The sequence below is a fragment of the Pseudochaenichthys georgianus genome, chromosome 17 (assembly GCF_902827115.2).
Source record: "Pseudochaenichthys georgianus chromosome 17, fPseGeo1.2, whole genome shotgun sequence".
Classification (NCBI taxonomy): domain Eukaryota; kingdom Metazoa; phylum Chordata; class Actinopteri; order Perciformes; family Channichthyidae; genus Pseudochaenichthys; species Pseudochaenichthys georgianus.
The window spans coordinates 24,226,553-24,244,221 of NC_047519.1; the positions used below are offsets into that span (position 1 = coordinate 24,226,553).

Sequence of the window (17,669 nt, forward strand, 5' to 3'; positions counted from 1 at the left end):
ACTTAACTATTCTATCCTTTTATGAAGACAGAATCTCTCAGCTGACACTGTGTGCAGATTTAATATAAGACAATGAAAAGCATCAGCTGCCATCCAGATATTTTAGTTTCTTTGTGTGTTTTTAAGTTTAAAACAAATTAAACATGCACCATTAATGCTACGAACTAGACTGTTCAAGCCAAGTTTTGATATGTTTTAGAATCAAACCTAATTATATTGGAAAAATAATCCCTAACCGGGTTCTTAACTAAAGGCATCGTATCTTATTTCCATTACAGAAATAAATGCATACAACAATAACACCAAGAAAGGCTTTGTCATGTTGGGTTCCTGTAACACTGTTTACTAAATGAAGTCAAACTCAACACTTTGACCCATAAACTGCATATAGTTCTTAATTGTTCGTCTTTTTCAAAGTTTTTCAGGAAGAACAATGTTTTAGTTTGCTCACACTGTTTAGTTAATGAAGCATTTGTTGGAGTAGTTGATGCTTTGCTGAGGAACTCACTTGGGGTGATGTTACTGCTCACGGCTGAGGGGCAACAAGAAAGAGGTCATGTTTTGAAGTTCCTCTGTTTACGACTCAATTGTCTCACATTAACATGTTTTCCTCATACAAAAAAACTGCATAATCATTAAGGGTAGACCCAGAGGACATGTATAGAGCACAATGGTGTCAATTGATGCCTGTAGCAGACCACATGTTGACAGTCACAATACAGCTTCATCAGTTGGGAAGTAATGTATACGAGTTCTTCCCAAAGTACCGGATATGAAATTGGTGTGCACATTATAATTCTTTCTTTTCACCTTTTGTCTGAAAACCACAGTATACCGTTATCTAATGCAATCAACAATGTGTTTTGCATGTCGTTTTAAATGTACATTGTGGGGAGCTTTCAGAGTGCCTCGTTTGCTTCATTGAAACGTGACAAAGCAGTCGCTGTTCTTCCATCCACTCAACAAGCCTCACAAGAAGAATAGAAACAAGCCCAGGAGTTCAGAATGAAACCTGACTCAAGTAAAGTAAAGTAAGGAAGTCAAGACTGAACAATCACCAAGTTTCAGGACTTTAGAAGTGCCAAGGCTGCCTTTGAGTTGGTACTTCTCAAAGTGCTCTCCTATGCGTGCTACTATGTGGAGTAGATAGTAGACTGCCAGGGATCAAGCTACTTACCATAATGTGTATTGAGTCGAATAGAAAAGGATACAGAAGTCAGGTGAGGACAGTTATTTTATAGGGCATAGCAAGTCTTTAACCTTAAACATGGCTGTAGAGCTTTGGGAAGCCCAAGTACTCCGAGCGCTAGCCATTGGGGAGACATGCACCACCAACAAATACATTTGATGAGTGTTATTTATTTAAAAAAATGAAGTGCATTGAAGCACATCATTTGTATCTCAACATGTTATAGTCAATACTTTCAAACACTATTCTTTAAACGATGAGTGACAGCAAGGTCTTGGTTCCCTTTAAAAAAAAAATATATATATAAATTATTCAACAAAGGGTAGCATGATAATGGTATTAGTGAATGTTCCATCGTTAACCAAAGATGCAAATACTGAATTAAAAAAAGTTTCTCCAATCTAGTAAGATATAAAGCTCCAAATATTCCAATGAGAAAAAAAAAAAGGTAACAAGTTAATTTTCAATAAACTTTATTTTGTCCCATTTCCCCCCCAAATATGTTACATACAAAAGGTGATCGGAATTGAACATTTCCTTGCGTCAAGACCATAACATTTACACAATAAATAACAAACATGTATAAATAAAAAAAATAAATAAACAGGACATTATGTGCCAAAAAATAAAGACTCTTCTGAATTGGCAGATGGCTTTCACAATGTTGGGTTTTTGAAAACACATGTACGTAATACTTGCATTCCAGGTCACAGTTTTTAGGATACAACTCTGGGTTGAGAAAGCAATGTAAACCAAGAGGATTACAGTACAACAGAGTACAATGTTTTTTCAATAGATATTACTGGGATATATACTTATGATACCAGTTGTTCTAAAAGCTTATACCAGGTAGTGAGTGTAGTGCTAATGGACTTACTTTTAAATGTTGCTTAAAGTATAAAAGTAAATGCCACCTGTAAAACCCATCTCTCAAATCGTGTTTGTATCCAGCCTGACATTCACAAAGGGTTGTTATTGCACTATACAGACATCCCTCAGAAAGGCACTTTTATCCCCCCTCCCCACCCTCATTTTCCAACCAGCAGTTTTGTTTACCAGCACATGTGTGGCACACAGACCTTCACCTTCTGTACTGTGAATTTAAAAATGACTCATAAAAACGAGAAAGAAAAGGCCTTTTGGTATCTTGTTAAAAACAAGTGGGATTAAAATGTTTCGCTATCAAGATGAAGTTACTAAAAGAAGAAATAAGAGATGTGTTGTCCAAAATGGTGTTGTTCCCAAAGCCCCTTTAGTATTGCGTGTACCACATCAGTGACATTTCTTTCTAACAACTATAACAAAAAGATAAAGTGATGTTGGATGCATCACCACCATCAAATAAAGCCAGGAATGTTACTTGTGCATGTGAGGTCAAGATGGTAGTGTGATCCTAGTTGGCTCTACGTTTCCTTTTTCTAAAACAAGAAAACATAATGAATGTGTGCACCATGGTCCGAACGGCCAGAAACCACCAGAGGGTAGGAGGCTCGCTCTTCCCAATCAAACAACAGTTCTTCCCAAAGCGTCTTTCAGTGCTTAACAGCGCAAGTGACCTTGCTGCTAAAATACGTTTAGAAAACGGAGCCTAAAAGAATTCCAGCTGCAATATTGTCCTTGTGCCATTGCAAGTTAAGACCAGTTTAGTGTTAAGATACCTTTGAGAAACCATGCCTGGATTATCTTCAATCAGGGGAAGCTGAAATCTGCAGGGTTGATTGTTGGCTTTGAAAGATCCAGCCAAGAAGCAATGGTTGTGAGTGAGGGTAGGTAATTGGGAGTTTGAATGTTAATTTAGGAATCTGCCTGTAAGGGATCCATCATATCAGGCCAGGTAGGAGTCTCTTATTTTAGGCATCAATACCTTCCCGGTGGACAGCACAAACCCTCGAGGCAGCTGCTGCATTGGGCAACCTCCTGACTGCTTGATAATGATCAAGGTCAAACAATTCGAAAAATCAGCTGCCTAAACACCAGTTCAGAAAAGAATATATGCTCAAATCCTCCGAGTAGTCTTCCTTCCATCAACTAAACAGGCGTCAGCTCGTCCTGACATTGAGAAATTAAGTCAACCAGTCAGGCTGCCTAAAAGCGAGGTGTTAGCCAGTCAGATCACCTCTAAGGCTCTGCCAGTTAGGCAGCCTGGGAGCCAATGAGCAGCGGTCTCAGGCATCGGCGTGGTGTTGGAGCAGCTGGACCACGTATCGCAGGCGGTGTCTCAGCTCTGTGGTGCAGCCCATCTCATTCAGCATGCTGAGGAGGTACGTGTACGAGATGCGCTCCCGGCTGATGTAGGTGAGCAGGTAGGCGTCATCTGAGGACTTGCACAGGATGATCTTGGTATGGTCAGCATAGAAATTAACCTGGAAGGATTCAAGAACAGAGCATGAATGTAAGAACAAGAAATCCATAGTCAAATATAGTTGTTACCAAATGCTATTCTGGGTATAAGAAAAATCTAAGACTCAAAAGAATAAATAATTAATTTATAGAATTAAATGAGCTTTTTCAAACCTGTAGAGTGCCATTGTTGAAGAGCATGACAAGAGCATGGTCCGTCTTCACCCACTGGAGCAGGAAAGGAGGGCAACCCGATACTTGATCGTCACAATGCAGATCACCACCCTGAAGAAGGCATACAATGATTAGATCAGAGGATAGAGGGAAACCATTGTCTCATTTTAAGTCATTCATTACACAAAGGCTATCCAAAAAGTAATTGAGTATTTGTGGCTGAACTCTTTTGGCTAAAATTAACCACTTTGCTCATACCTCCATAAGGTTCTGCTCCATGTAGTTGGCCATGAGCTCTACAATTTGTTTCTGGTTGCGAAGCTGCTCAGGTAGCGCAGTAGTGGGGAAAGTGAAGTGTTTGTTGTTGGGCAAGCAGTAGTGAACTGTCCTGGTTACAAAAGTGAAAGAAAATAAAGAATAAGTTAAGAGACAATTCGAAAATTAAAAAGTCGATTTGAAATGATGAGGATGAGAAAACTGGTGTAGTTTGAACCAATATTGGAACAATCTGTTAAGTGGTTCTGAGCACACTAATGTTTCCATAAGACGAAGTAAATACTGTAGCTCTAAAAAGGTACTTACTTGCGTTGGTCACAAAGACTGAGGCGAGTTCCCTCATTGAAGAGCACTCCGATGCTTTGGTTCGAGAGCTGGTAGCCAAAACCATACTTATTTGAGTAGTCGACCCATTTTGTCACCCACAGGAAGGACTGGGGCCGGGACAAACAGGGTGGGTTCCTAGTGGCTGGAGAGATAAGAAATAAAGAGATTTAGGGACTATGGGAAAACAAAATGATGGCATATTAAAACCAATAGGACATTTTATGTGAAAGTCACCATTTAAAACGTTTTTTATGCCACAAATGTAACAAAGATTGTATCTTAAAAAGTGCGATTCAGATTTGCTGAAATGGCTGAGGCAAGGTAAATATATGGTTGATTAAACTGGATGATTTTGCACGATTTCCAATTAAAGCAACCAAAAGTAAGATGGTTACGCATTTTTTCTGATGTGCCGTTATTATGCTCTGAATCTCCGATGCTACTCAGACCTTACACGTATCGTCTTGTGTTTAGACATGTTGATCTGACTTGCCAAACAGTGATACAATTATGCTGTTGGCCAAAAGTGCTTTACATTTGTATAGCTCAGTGTGTTGTGCTCTCTTACCTGCAGGCATGGTAGCAAGGCAGCTGTTGAGAACGTTCAAGGCCGATTCAGAAACAGATGCTGGAGTCGGGATGTCTTCACATGCTGGAGAGAAAACGGTGTTAAAAAAAAATGTTGTTGACATGGATGAGAATTTTTATTTTTTACAAAAAGCAATCAAAAAGGCAACAAAGAAAAGCATTGCCGCCTACGTTCAGTGCTGCTGGCCGTTGTGCCCTTGAAGGAGTTAGAGAGTGACTTCCTGGATTCCTCCTCAGCAGGAGTGGGTTCCCGAGGCACGGGGCTGACCACGTGACCAATGGGACAAGGCACCTGAGGAGCAACAAAAGAGAGACATGTTCACTAATTTGTAAGGGAAAACAAAACTGATAGTAAGAACAGAAGGAAATAATGACACCTTGAATAACCACATGAGTTTTGTTAATACCTGAAACGCACGCTTAGCATTTGTGGGTCAATCGGCCAGAGATGTTACTTATGTCTATATTCTGCTACAGCTATACTGTTGTTGCTTCACAGGTTTTATATGTGCTAATGTTATGCATCTTGCTATCACACAGGGGTTAAACTACTTTAATGCCAGTTACCATAGGTGCTTTGAAAACATGCTGCAGCTTTTTCCTTTGTAATGTCAGGTTATCACAGAGGTGATTTTATGCTAATTGGTTTGTAAGCCTGTGCGCATTTAAAAAAAAGTAAATTACTTTTGACAACTACTTTGTGTGATCAGCGAATGCCTCCTGACTAACCTGGTTACTCCGCACATGCTCATTATCAAGCTGACAAAGAAACATTCACACCCAAGAGAAAACTCTGAGTTCCTATTGGGCTCTATAGAATAGCAACTAGACCAGCCTGAAAAGAGATTGGCCAACTGAGCTTCCTACTGCTGAGTCTTTTTTATAATGAATGCACAGCCTGTTCTAGGATTAATATCGTGTAGTAGAAAGAAAAAAGGGAAGAATGGATTTGACTATTTATCAAGTATGCAGTAACAGTTTCAGAAATTACAAACAAAAGCTGCCGTCGAAAAGTGTCATTTGAAGGACTTCAGGGAAAGAAAAATAAATAAACAAAGCATTAAAGCCAGAAAAGCAAATGTCCATATCCTTTCAACAACAACGACTGATTTCTAAATAAAAGCATAATTCACTGCATAAACAATATGGCTGCCCTATATTCAGTCGGTCTAAGCTTTTCCTGTTTTCCGCCACACAATTAACATTTCCATTGCTGTGCCATTTAAAAAAGATAGCTCAACTGCTCAAATAAGCATGCTGCAAATATGTTACGCTTGCTTCAAAACACTGAATGCAAAGCAATTATCAGACATAAGAGGTGCCATGGAATATTTATTTACTACATCAAGTTCCTGAAAGTAACTTTAAAAAAAAATACAAAAAAGCCAACCTTTGCAGATATAGGACCAAACAAAATTATATTTACCTCATTGGGTCCCACTGTCTTGTAGCTGATCTGCCTGTTGATGGAACATTTCACAATGCCAGACACCAGCTTGGAAATGTCTTTGTCATCTTTTTCCTCCAATGGAATCTTCTCCACTGCAAAAAATAAATATCATTGTAGACAAACATCTTAAATACAGGAGCGATGCCTACGGTAGTTCTAACATGCTTGAAGGACATTAAATACAATCCAGTAATTCAAGCCATTTCAAACATCAGTTCCCTTGAGAGTATCAAGACGACAGGTATTACAAAATGTTTTAACCATTCTGCTATTGTATCTGTAACTCCACTGCTGTGCTGCTGCTGCTTACCTTTTGCCTTTTTCTTGCTAAAGAAGCTCTTCGCCATCTTAGTGAAGAATTTCTTGGCAGGGCTGGGTGGGTGGAGCTCTGGCACCATCACACAGCTGCTTGGGGGAAGTTTATCAGGGGTGAAACCCTAGAGGAGGAAAAAGGGCAGAGAGGATAAGGAGGCTGGAGGAACAAAGTGGTGATACGTCAAGCACCAACACGCGATATTCTGTTCTTGTTACAAGCACCATTGTCTCCACTCCCAAAAAAGCATTATGATCTTAATCAAATAGAAAAACATGTGACCATAAACGGATGAATGCATCCAGTCCAGTTATTGTTCTTTAAACAGACTAAATGAGCGTGAATCTTTACGTACTTTGGTGAAAAATTCGTGGTTGAGGATTTGATCCAGTGCGAGTCTGTCGCTGGGGTTTTTCTGCAGGATGCCTGAGATGAGTTTCTGTGCAGCGGGGGAAAGCGAGGAGGGCAGGTTGTACCGAACGTCTTTTATACATTTGTAGGTCTCCTTCAAGTCAAGTGTCTCAAAGGGTGGGTTGCCGCACATCAGTGTGTACCTGAAGGTGATAACGCGAGGAAACCATTGGTCAACTCAAGATCATTCAGACCAATAAACATTCTTAGTGATTAGATAGAATGTCTTCATTCTCACACTGACTAAGATGAAACAAAAATGTTATGTAGCACATGACAGGAGCATATAACTTACATGACGCATCCGAGGGACCAAACATCGGACTCTGTGCCGTGGCCCTGTCTGTTGAGCACCTCAGGGGCCAAGTAGTTGGGAGTCCCACAGATTGTTCTGAGGAAAAACAAGTACACGACAGACGTTAAATGATGCATCAAACTACTTTCTCTTCTGAAGATGCATCATGCATACAATGAAATGGTGGTTGCCACTCATTCTTCTGGCATTCCACAGGAAGGTGTCAAACTGGTATTGAAACTCTGCTCTAAGCGCTATATTCAACTGTCACCTGGAAAGCGGTTTAGTTGGGGACTTACTGGAGGGGGCGGGGGGATAGTGGGAGGAGGAAGCTGACAATGGTTTGTGGTTAATGTGCACTATTCAAGCGCAAAAAAGATTTCTAAGAATGTAATGTTATCTTTGGGTTATATTTATGTACGTGAACCACGCATGACATTTAAATGAGTTCAACTTCATAAATCTAAACTAAAATGTGAAATAAATCCCCAAAGCCATGTCGAATTTTGAAATATCTCTCATTTGAGCCTTAAAAAATACGCAACTCTTTAAAATAGTAGCTAGCAGTTAAATTCATACTTTTTCCTCTGCTCGGCTGTCTCCAGTTTAGCAGCGAGACCAAAATCTCCCAGCCGCAGCTCCATGTTCTCGTTGACAAAGAAGTTGCCTGAAAAAAGACAAAAACATTTGTCAAGTCAGCATTCCAGAGATACCATGTGGCTGCCCAAAGTCACAGCAGATTCCTGGGATGCTTGCTGTGTGCGTACATCGCTTTTTCATATGTTCACATACCTAGTTTGAGATCTCTGTGTAGGATCCCTCTGCTGTGGAGGTACTTGAGGCCAGATATGATCTGTCTGAGGTAATATCGCACTTCTGGCTCCGTGAGCGTGTGTCTTGCCTTCCAAATGTGTGCTAGAGACTGCAGAGACAGAGCAATGAAGGACATGTCAACCATGGGACTGGGACTGTACAACACTGCTGCATAAACACCACACAGTCGCAGGATAATGATTAAGATTAGGATGATTGTGCTTTGTATACTTTAACCCAAGTTACATAAATACAATCTATTGTGTCACTGAGCAATAATAAAGAAAAAACACATGCAGGCTGCGCACACTGTTGTAGAAATGTTTGAAGTCTTACCTTCCGACTGCAGAGCTCCAAGAATATGTAGATGTTATCTTGGTCTTCAAAATGATGGGAGAATTTCACCACATGTTTGTGCGACAGGGTTTTGTGGAGCTCGATCTCATTCGTGATCTGTTAAAAAGGTGACATCAGTCAGTCTGTGAGCTCAAAGCAATTCAGATATTAAATGCAGGTAATGATTACTTAGGCCTCTATGAATACTGAGACATAAACAAGCCGAGGCACACCTTGTCCCTTTGGTGTGGTTTGGAAACCCTGCTCTGTGGAATCACCTTCACGGCATACATTTTGTTGCTGGAGAGATCGGTCATCTCATAGCATCGAGCAAAGCCACCCTTGGGGGAGACAACAAAAAAAGATGATCAGTTGAGAAAAGCAGCAGGTTAAAAACCTGCACTGGCCACAAATAACCTGCCTCAATGGCGATCAATAACTGTACAGCAATCAAAAGGATTAAGCTAATGCTTGGTTGGGGGGGTCTAATGAATTACAAAGAAAACAACAAAGACAGGTTTATATGTATACACATGCACGATTTTGTAATCAAGATAATTAATGCATCTTTCGTTGCCTTGGATGTTCTCATATGCCTCCAAAAACCGACATTCAGCCTTGATTTGTTAACTGCTGTTTATCAACGCATTTTTCTAGATGCAACCAAGACTACATGCTTGAGGACGTGAAGGCTGGGGCAGACAGAGCTGCTGCATTCATTAACTGTGAAATTGACGGAGACGTTTCCAGCTCTGCGGCAGGAGGCAGCGGAGGAACACAGATTTGGCTGGATGCCCGACACAGCGTATCGATGACGAGCAACATGTTGATACAGGAGCTCCATTCATACATGGAACATATGTCTCAAATCATTAAAGATGCGATGGTATTGTGAGAGGAGAGATGCCTAGTCAGGCAGGCACATCATTGGGTTGACAGTCGCCTGAGATGTCATTCAAATGTGCGGATTCTGGCGTATAATTATTGGCTTTTATAGAATGTGTTGCCAATCATGTGTGCGCACATGAGCGGCACACCTTGCGCCCGATTCATTCAGCAAAGATTCGCACAGCAGGGAGAGATTGGCCTAATCCACCGCGAGGTAATTTAGTATTCCCGCATTAGTGTCTCACTTGAAGATTATTAATAATGAAGACAGATACCGTATCGACCTTTAATAGCGATTCTCATAACAATTCTAGAACAATGTTTCGCCTCGGGTAAAACGCCTCTAAACATATCTGTGGTGAAGCGAGACATACACATGAAACAGTTCAATCTTCGTACCTTTCCCAAAAGCTTCCCTTTACTGTATGATCTTCCCGTTTTGGAGTCTGTCACCACCTGAGCCAGCTCCGGTTTGGTTTGTTCGGGTTTATTCCTGCTGGCTTTCACCGGGGCAGAGGATTGTTGGGGTCCACGCTCCGGAGCAGGCTTAAACAAATCAGCATTCATGGCGTGGCACGAAATACGCTGGGCCGCGGTGAAACAACCGGTATCCATTTCACACGGTGGCGTAAATAATAAGTTTGTATTAAGTTCCCTTTCGATCTTTTTATCGGTAGTTGGTCTGGTCTGGTCTGGTGCGTAAAGTATCGTCCACCTCGTCCAACTGTATCCATCTGGTGTCTCTGGGCACGGCGCTCTGAGTTTATATAGGCGAGCAGCGACGTCACTGAGAGGGGCGGAGCGAGCTGCTGCACTGGTGGAGAAAGTCCAGACGGTTTGCTCAGACACAATCTCAATAAAAAAACAAAAACATGATCCGGTATGTAAGAAAAATATGAATGAAAAAGCTTATTTGAAAGTTTAATGAATGTTGGTGATCATGTGTCAGTGACGCCGCGCGTAAAGACAATGACACGCTGTAACCCGAGCAGGGGTTCTCTATACCAGGTTTAATCTGAAACTCAGTTTACTGAATGGTTGCCTATACAGTGTGATGATGCACATGTGACCCATCTAAGGGTATTTTATTCTTATTACTTTTAAAAAAATTAATCTTCGGTGATATCTGAACTTTGAAATGCCATATCATTACATTAGATTTGTGTTGTGCAATTAATAGTTTATCAAGCTTGGTAATTGTTATGGCTTTATTACTAAAACTATTATCTATGACATAATGAGATTTCTGCGCCATAAAATGAATTTTGATTGATGACTTCCAGTTCACAACATCCGCTCATGCATCTCTGGGACATTACAATGTCATGTTGCAAATTGGTTAGCATACTAGCCATATACTACCATGGAAATACTACAACAGCTGATGTAAGTACTCCCACAGGTCCAAAATATCTGTGACTCACAAATGATCGTCAAAAAAATACTGTCATGAGCCTTTATTTAATCAAGGGAAACTCCAGGAAGAGAAAATACGTGGTTTTCTGCCAAAAAATGCAGAATCATAGAAAATATAAAAAAGTAATTTCTACATTGGCTGCGTTTTTGTGTGTGTATAATCCCAGAGGAAACTCATGCGAACTAGTGATCGCAGCTGCCACCTGGTGGACGAAACGTGCAGATTGCTGGCTCATGCACTGCAACATTTTATATGTATATAAAGAATTTTAAACTAAATGTAGTCACTACTCTACATCCTGTGACTGTCTATAGAGACAGGACAACTCATGTTCCAGTTAATGCTCTACTCTACTGCATTACAAGCAAACCAAGTTAACATCACCAGGACGGAGCTGCCATCCATGGAGGACCTTTACTCCCAGCGGCTCAGGAAGAAATCCCTCAGGATTATAAAAGACCCCCATCGTCACCCCAGCCACAAACTGTTCAGTCTGCTGCCGTCTGGCAGGCGTTACCGCAGCATCCGGACAAAAACAACCAGATTCAGACAGCTTCATCCCGCAGGCAATAAGACTGTTAAACAACTGAACTGCTGAAACAATTTCATAACATTCATCTGCTACTTAGTAATTATTTATCTATTATCTAATATATCATTCCAATAATTTATAGACTCGTATTGCACTATTCCACTTTTTTTTTAAACTATTTTTCTTTTTGTATTACTTTTAAAATAGTATATTTTAATATTGTCTGCTTATCTGTATTATTGTGTTGCATTGTTGGAGAAGCCTGTGACCTACGATTTTCAACGACATAATTACTCTGTAGCTATGTTAGTTTGACAATAAAGAACCTTGAACATTTGTTCTGATTCAGATTCTGGAACATTGCTTGTCCTATCATGTTCTTTAAAAAAATAAAGGGTTTAAGATTATGTTTTATGAGTCATTGTCTTAAACTAAAATCACCTTGTCTGTGAGCAGGAAGGCCTCTGTGAAGGAATATCTCAATGACTACACAAAAATGTAACCATTCAGCCAAGACGGATCACATGCAGTTTTTATGCAATCTTATGTCAAATAAAACAGATTAAAATATTATGAGCTCAAAAACTAGAAGAAAAAGCGGACGCAAAGTAGACCCAGTTCCAAGATCTGTATTTGTGAGAACATTTTTGAACAACCTGAGGGCGAGCAACAACACGTGAAGCCAACACGTGAAGCCAAAGTAAAATCAAAGTAACCAATACAAACATTTCAGACATTCACAAACACTGGAAAGAAATAGGAAACTCCAATAGTGCTTCTGTAAATAGGTTTAAAGTAGCTATCAGTCCAACACCATGAAAATGCAACAGTAACATTAATGAATGAAAATAGAATGTGTTTTAGAGCATTTTATTATGCAACAGGAATGGGTAAAATTTACATTAAGACGCCAAACACAGACCTATGCATTTATGTTTCCTATTACACTAGATTGATGTGTAAGCAGTACTGTCCTTGCCGGTTTCATTTGAAATATTTATGGAATGACAACAAATGAAATGTGCATATGAAGAAGACATTGAAAGAGGTCGAAGGAGCCATCTTGTTGTGTTCATTAAAGGAATATCAGCATGACTTTAGCAAATGTAGGCTACACTTTTAAATATCAGCTCAGTTTAGCTGCACAGGAACAACATTAATTTCTCACATGTTTTATTTACCATGGTCCAATGAAAATTGAGAAGTACTAACACTATATTAATCTAAAGAAAAACAACTTAATTGTGGTCCTTCAACACAAACAAATCTGTTTTCATTTGTTTGACTATCAGGCGATTGGTGGACTGATTTTAAAAGCCAGGCTGAAAATGTGACAATCCAGAGCTTGGACATTATTCCCAAACCCTATGTATGAGCTGTACACTTTTAGTTTTTGTTGAAATATAATTGACTTCACTCCATAAAATGTAATATTCAAGTCATGTCAGGTGCATCCCTGGCAGCTCTCACTTGGTCCTGCTGTGGAAACGCATTGAATCATTTCAGAAGTCCATCATGTCTTCTCCGCCTCCTCCTCCTCTAACTTTCTTCTCTTGACTCTCTGACCAGGCTTTGTTGATGGTTCTCTTCATTTCATCATCTCCATCTGAGTAAATCTTCTTCAGCATAGTCATCAGGCCATCGCTGGGGTCTGCATTCGCTTCAACATTGGGTTTACTGTAGGGGGACATTAGTATAACAGTTGTTAAGTGTTAATCAGAATAGCAGGAGTTTCCATCATGTAGCCTGCACCCATGCTACATTGTATACAGTGACACCTGGCTGAGAGATGTGGTACTGCACTGCAGAGGTGTATGAGATTATGTCATTTCTTACACTGCTTTTGCCAATATGTCCTTAGCTATTCACAACACATTGCAACAGGAATTAGAAGTGTCATCATATACACATGTCATCATATATATTGTACAATATCTTTCACCTATTAACTAATTGGAAGCATGCAGTGGCCTCATGTCACCTAATTTGTGCAAATCACTTGAACTAAAAGTAACCAATTTCCATTTCTCTTTTAACTTACTCTTTGTCTTTTGTCTGCTTTTCCGCCTTCGTTAGGCACTCCCAATTCTGTGTTGTTTGCTTCTTGCACATGAGCAGCAGCATGTCTGTTTTTATCTGTTGAACGGGGAAAAGAGGGTTAAAGTAATTTCAAAAAATATTTTGCTATTCTATTTTCCCCCAGAGAAGTAAACGGGTGCAAGTACACGCTGAGCCTCAATTCAGCAGTTGTCAGGAAAAGGGACTACTATGTTTCTTTGATTTTGCTGAATCTGTAAAAAACATTTAAGGCGAGACACGGCAGGCAAAAACATAGTTTTTCAAGTACTGGTCAATTTTGAGATTTTGTGCTATTTTGATTCTATAACATGTTTTCTTTCAGGCTTTTGGAAGGAAAACGTACAAAATACACATTTAAGTGTTTATTTGACTATAGTTTGTCTATTTGCATCTGTAGATTTCTCCCAAATTCATCAAAAGTTAGCATTCTAACGTAACATAAAGTACCGCGACCGCTGTGTGCACCATGTCAACAGAGATATCGTTGGAAAGCTGTGTCTCTCCTGCACAATCTCATCAGATCCAAATATGGTCATTTCCTTTGTATCAGCAACCAATCGTGAAAGCACAAAGGGGTCTTAAACCAAGAAACGAAATCTCATTGGCTGGTGTCAATATCTGACAACGTGATTCGTTCAGATGCGTCACGTGGTGTGCTAAAACACTTCCTGGTTAGCTTTCCGCTAGAAATTGAAATCTCAAAATGGCAAAAGAACGGCGAAAAAAACGTTCACAGAGAAGACGACAACAATTGTCACTTGCCCGAAGCAAGATTATACAAAAAACAAATGACTCTGAACATGAAATACCTTCACGGAGTGCGTCGATGCGCACTCTATCATCCAAAGAACAGGAGGGTTTAGCTAGCGCCTCACTGCAATCTTTAAAGGCGAAAATGGATATTTTAGGGCTGTTGACAGTATTTTCTGATTTATGGAGTGATACAAAGAGATATCCAATATCCCTTCTGTAAAAGCCTTAGATACTAATATGACTACAAAATAAAACAAGAATTTTGAACCAGGCTTTATCCAAAGTTCAGATTTCGATTCCTGAAATGTGTTAAAATATGTGCATATTTAATAAGATAATGGATAATTTGCATAAGTAAACATACTACTTCAGAAAACTTGTAATACAAACAACAATTGCCTTATTGTAAGTAATTAACTGGAGACATTTCTAGCTGATACCTTTAAGTTAAAAATGTTTACCCTATTCACCTGGGGTGTCTCGTCTTATCTATTGTACTTTGCCCAAAGAAACAAACAAAAAAATCTATGTAGTAAATAAGTACGTTTTAATTCTACTTTCTGCTTTATAGTGGACACACACTGTTTATGTAGCTCAAGCAAACACAAAAGGGAAACATCTTATTTTTCCTATTTCTCATTTAGAAAAAAAACAGTGTCGAAACAAGTTGTAGTGCGATTGTATATAAAGTAGGGCTGCTCAATTAATCGTATTTTAATCGCGATTAGGATTATGGCTTGCAACGATTACGAAAACAACGTAATCGAAACAAAACGATTATTTTTTGGCTTTTCAGTTGAATTATACTTAAAGTTCAGGGTAATCAACTGTTAAAAACATACTGTTCACATTTTTTTTATCAAAGTCAATGAATAATCGCATTTAATAATCGCAATTACAATTATTGACCCAAATAATCGAGATTATGATTTTTGCCATAATTGAGCAGCCCTAATGTAAAGCGTCTTTGAGCATTAGGAAAGGTGCTATACAAATCCTATATATTATAGGGCTGTCAAGTTAACGCGTTAATAACGCAAACAATTTTTTACGCCACTAATTATTTTAACGCATGTGTATTTTTTTCCCTCGGCCGCCCGTAGTTTCAGAGCGCATCGAGTTTAAAATACCATCTACAAGCTGATACTGACAGCCCCACTCCTGCCGCCCGCTTGTGGCAGACCACACTTCCACGCTCACCGGCAGGCACCGACTGGCCATCGGGAGGACCGGGAGGGTGTGTGTATGTGTGGTCCGAGCGAGCGACCTTACGTGCATTGTTGTTGTTAGCATCTGGTGCTAGCTAGCTGCGCTAACGGATATAAGGAGCTGTTTAAATGAAAACAGAGCGCTCTATCCACACAACTGCACCGAGCACTTGACTTTATGCAGGCAGTGGGACATTGTACGAAAAGTCAGCACACTCAGCACTGATAGTGCAACATGATTGCAGCGTCGAGGCAGCTCCCGTTCGAGCATATGCCTTGAGTTGCACATAGCTCCAACGACACACACACACACACACACACACACACACACACACACACACACACACACACACACACACACACACACACACACACACACACACACACACACACACACACACACACACACACACACACACACACACACACACACACACACACAGATAAGAGTATTAAAAACCTGCCTCTAAGGTACATTTAGAACAGAAAAAAAATGTGCGATTAATCGCGATTAAATATTTTAATCGACTGACAGCCCTAATTATTATTGGAACTCTATTATACATACTCTATTCCTCTAATTAATGAATATAGGCTTTATTCACCTTTTTGTAGCTGTCCTTCTCATTGATTGGACATAACATGTTGTGCATTGCCATCTGATGGTTTTTCCCATCGAGATCCTTTACCAACACCGAAAATGACCTGCAAAATAAAAGGTGGGGAAATGAAATTCATTGTATGTTGTATTAGTGTGTAGTATGTTGTATGCATTAGAATGTATGGTTGGCATATGATGTATACTGTATAATACATTGGCCCTTCACTGTACCTTTCTGTAAAGCTGACCTCTACATTCTCTGGTGGGATTTTGTGCAAATCCTTCATTGTAAGGTAGATTTTGACAAATTTGTCTGACTGGTCCCATGCTGTATAAAAGAGGCAAAAGAGGAAACAATTAAACGTTTGCACTTTCTCACAAATGAGTGGTTCTTACTAAAAGGCACCGTACCATAGTTGGTGATCTTGACTGTGTACGCTGCTTTGGAGGCAGCAGTTGGGTCTGCCTCTCTTTTGTCTTGTTTCTCCTTCTGTTGTCTTTTCACTGCAAGCTCCTTCTCCACCTTCTTCTGCTCCTGCTGTAGCAGCTCCTGCACTCTCTTCCTCTCCGCCTTCTCCAGGAGCGACCCCAGCTCCACCAAATCCGCCTCCAACTGGTTGATCTGTATTGGGGAAATAATTAGACCACTGATTCATATCTCATAAAAATATATATATATTTTAGATGTGTCGAAGAATATTTCTCCATGGATTTATCAATTTGTCACGTCATATCTTAAATGAAAAATATATGCTTCAAAGAGGTTGTACAAATGATCCACTGTATATAGAATAAATAAGGTGTTTTTTCTCCCTGGATCTATGACACTGTATCAGCAAAAAACACATTTGTTGATGTTGTAAATTCGTGTTTCTGCCCGAATATTAGATATAGCAAATCATCCGGATACTGGTAATGTAAAATTGGATACTCAAGCGCCATTCACAATAGCACATCTCATAGTAAATGTGTTATTTTACAAAATGGGCTGATTGTAAGAGCGAGTGCTCTAACACTACACATGAAGAATATAACTTTTATACCGGTAGTCATGATAGGCATCCTAACCAAGTAATGATTTGATCAGATAGCGTAGGTAGAATGTTCTGGTAACAATACTCCAGTCAAAGATAGCCTCCTGCTAGCTAGCTGGCTAACTTTCTGAAACATGCCGCCCGTCAGGACAAAGTCATGTTATTATAATTGCAAGTAACATGACACATTTGTGCAAGTTATTGTTAAAATGTATAAATTGCTTAACAACAGATAAAAGGCGAAACGACTTTACCGGGTCGCAGTAGTTTGCTTACTAGTTCCTACATAAAATAACGCTAGCTAACGTAGCATTGTATTTTACGGCAGTTATAGCTTATCCCAGGAATCTCAGTTAGAAAATGACACACACACACTCTTTGTTTTCCTTGTCGGTGCATACAAAACTGATTAAAACATGCCGTTCACCTGTTCAGTAAGATCCATTTAGGCTTTATCAGTTATGCTAGCTAAATTGAAAGTGTCCTCTTCCAGCCTGCAGTGCTCTCCTTCTTCTTCGTCTTTTGGTAGGCAGCCTTTACACGCTGCTGCCACCTACTGGACCGGAGTGTTGGCATTCATAACATGTACAATTTCAAAGGTCCCCTATTATATTGTTTTTCATTACTTTAATAGGTCTCAGTTAT

The 17,669-nt window shown here is 39.7% G+C and overlaps 2 protein-coding genes across 2 annotated transcripts; both read right to left on the reverse strand.

The window, feature by feature from the left end:
* Window positions 1-1,645: 1,645 nt before the first annotated feature.
* On the reverse strand, window positions 1,646-10,153 carry plk3 (polo-like kinase 3 (Drosophila)). The gene is made up of 15 exons (XM_034103957.2): window positions 9,800-10,153; window positions 8,746-8,853; window positions 8,513-8,629; window positions 8,156-8,285; window positions 7,943-8,030; window positions 7,364-7,459; window positions 7,013-7,211; window positions 6,655-6,781; window positions 6,321-6,436; window positions 5,066-5,186; window positions 4,875-4,958; window positions 4,286-4,448; window positions 3,962-4,091; window positions 3,704-3,814; window positions 1,646-3,552 (listed from the first exon to the last, which is right to left on the reverse strand). The coding sequence occupies exons 1-15, from the start codon at window positions 10,013-10,015 to the stop codon at window positions 3,355-3,357; spliced, it is 2,004 nt and encodes a 667-aa protein (XP_033959848.1). The 5' UTR covers window positions 10,016-10,153; the 3' UTR covers window positions 1,646-3,354.
* Window positions 10,154-12,203: 2,050 nt separating this feature from the next.
* On the reverse strand, window positions 12,204-17,561 carry cacybp (calcyclin binding protein). The gene is made up of 6 exons (XM_034105295.2): window positions 17,452-17,561; window positions 16,402-16,612; window positions 16,222-16,318; window positions 15,995-16,094; window positions 13,391-13,485; window positions 12,204-13,026 (listed from the first exon to the last, which is right to left on the reverse strand). The coding sequence occupies exons 1-6, from the start codon at window positions 17,467-17,469 to the stop codon at window positions 12,852-12,854; spliced, it is 696 nt and encodes a 231-aa protein (XP_033961186.1). The 5' UTR covers window positions 17,470-17,561; the 3' UTR covers window positions 12,204-12,851.
* Window positions 17,562-17,669: the final 108 nt, after the last annotated feature.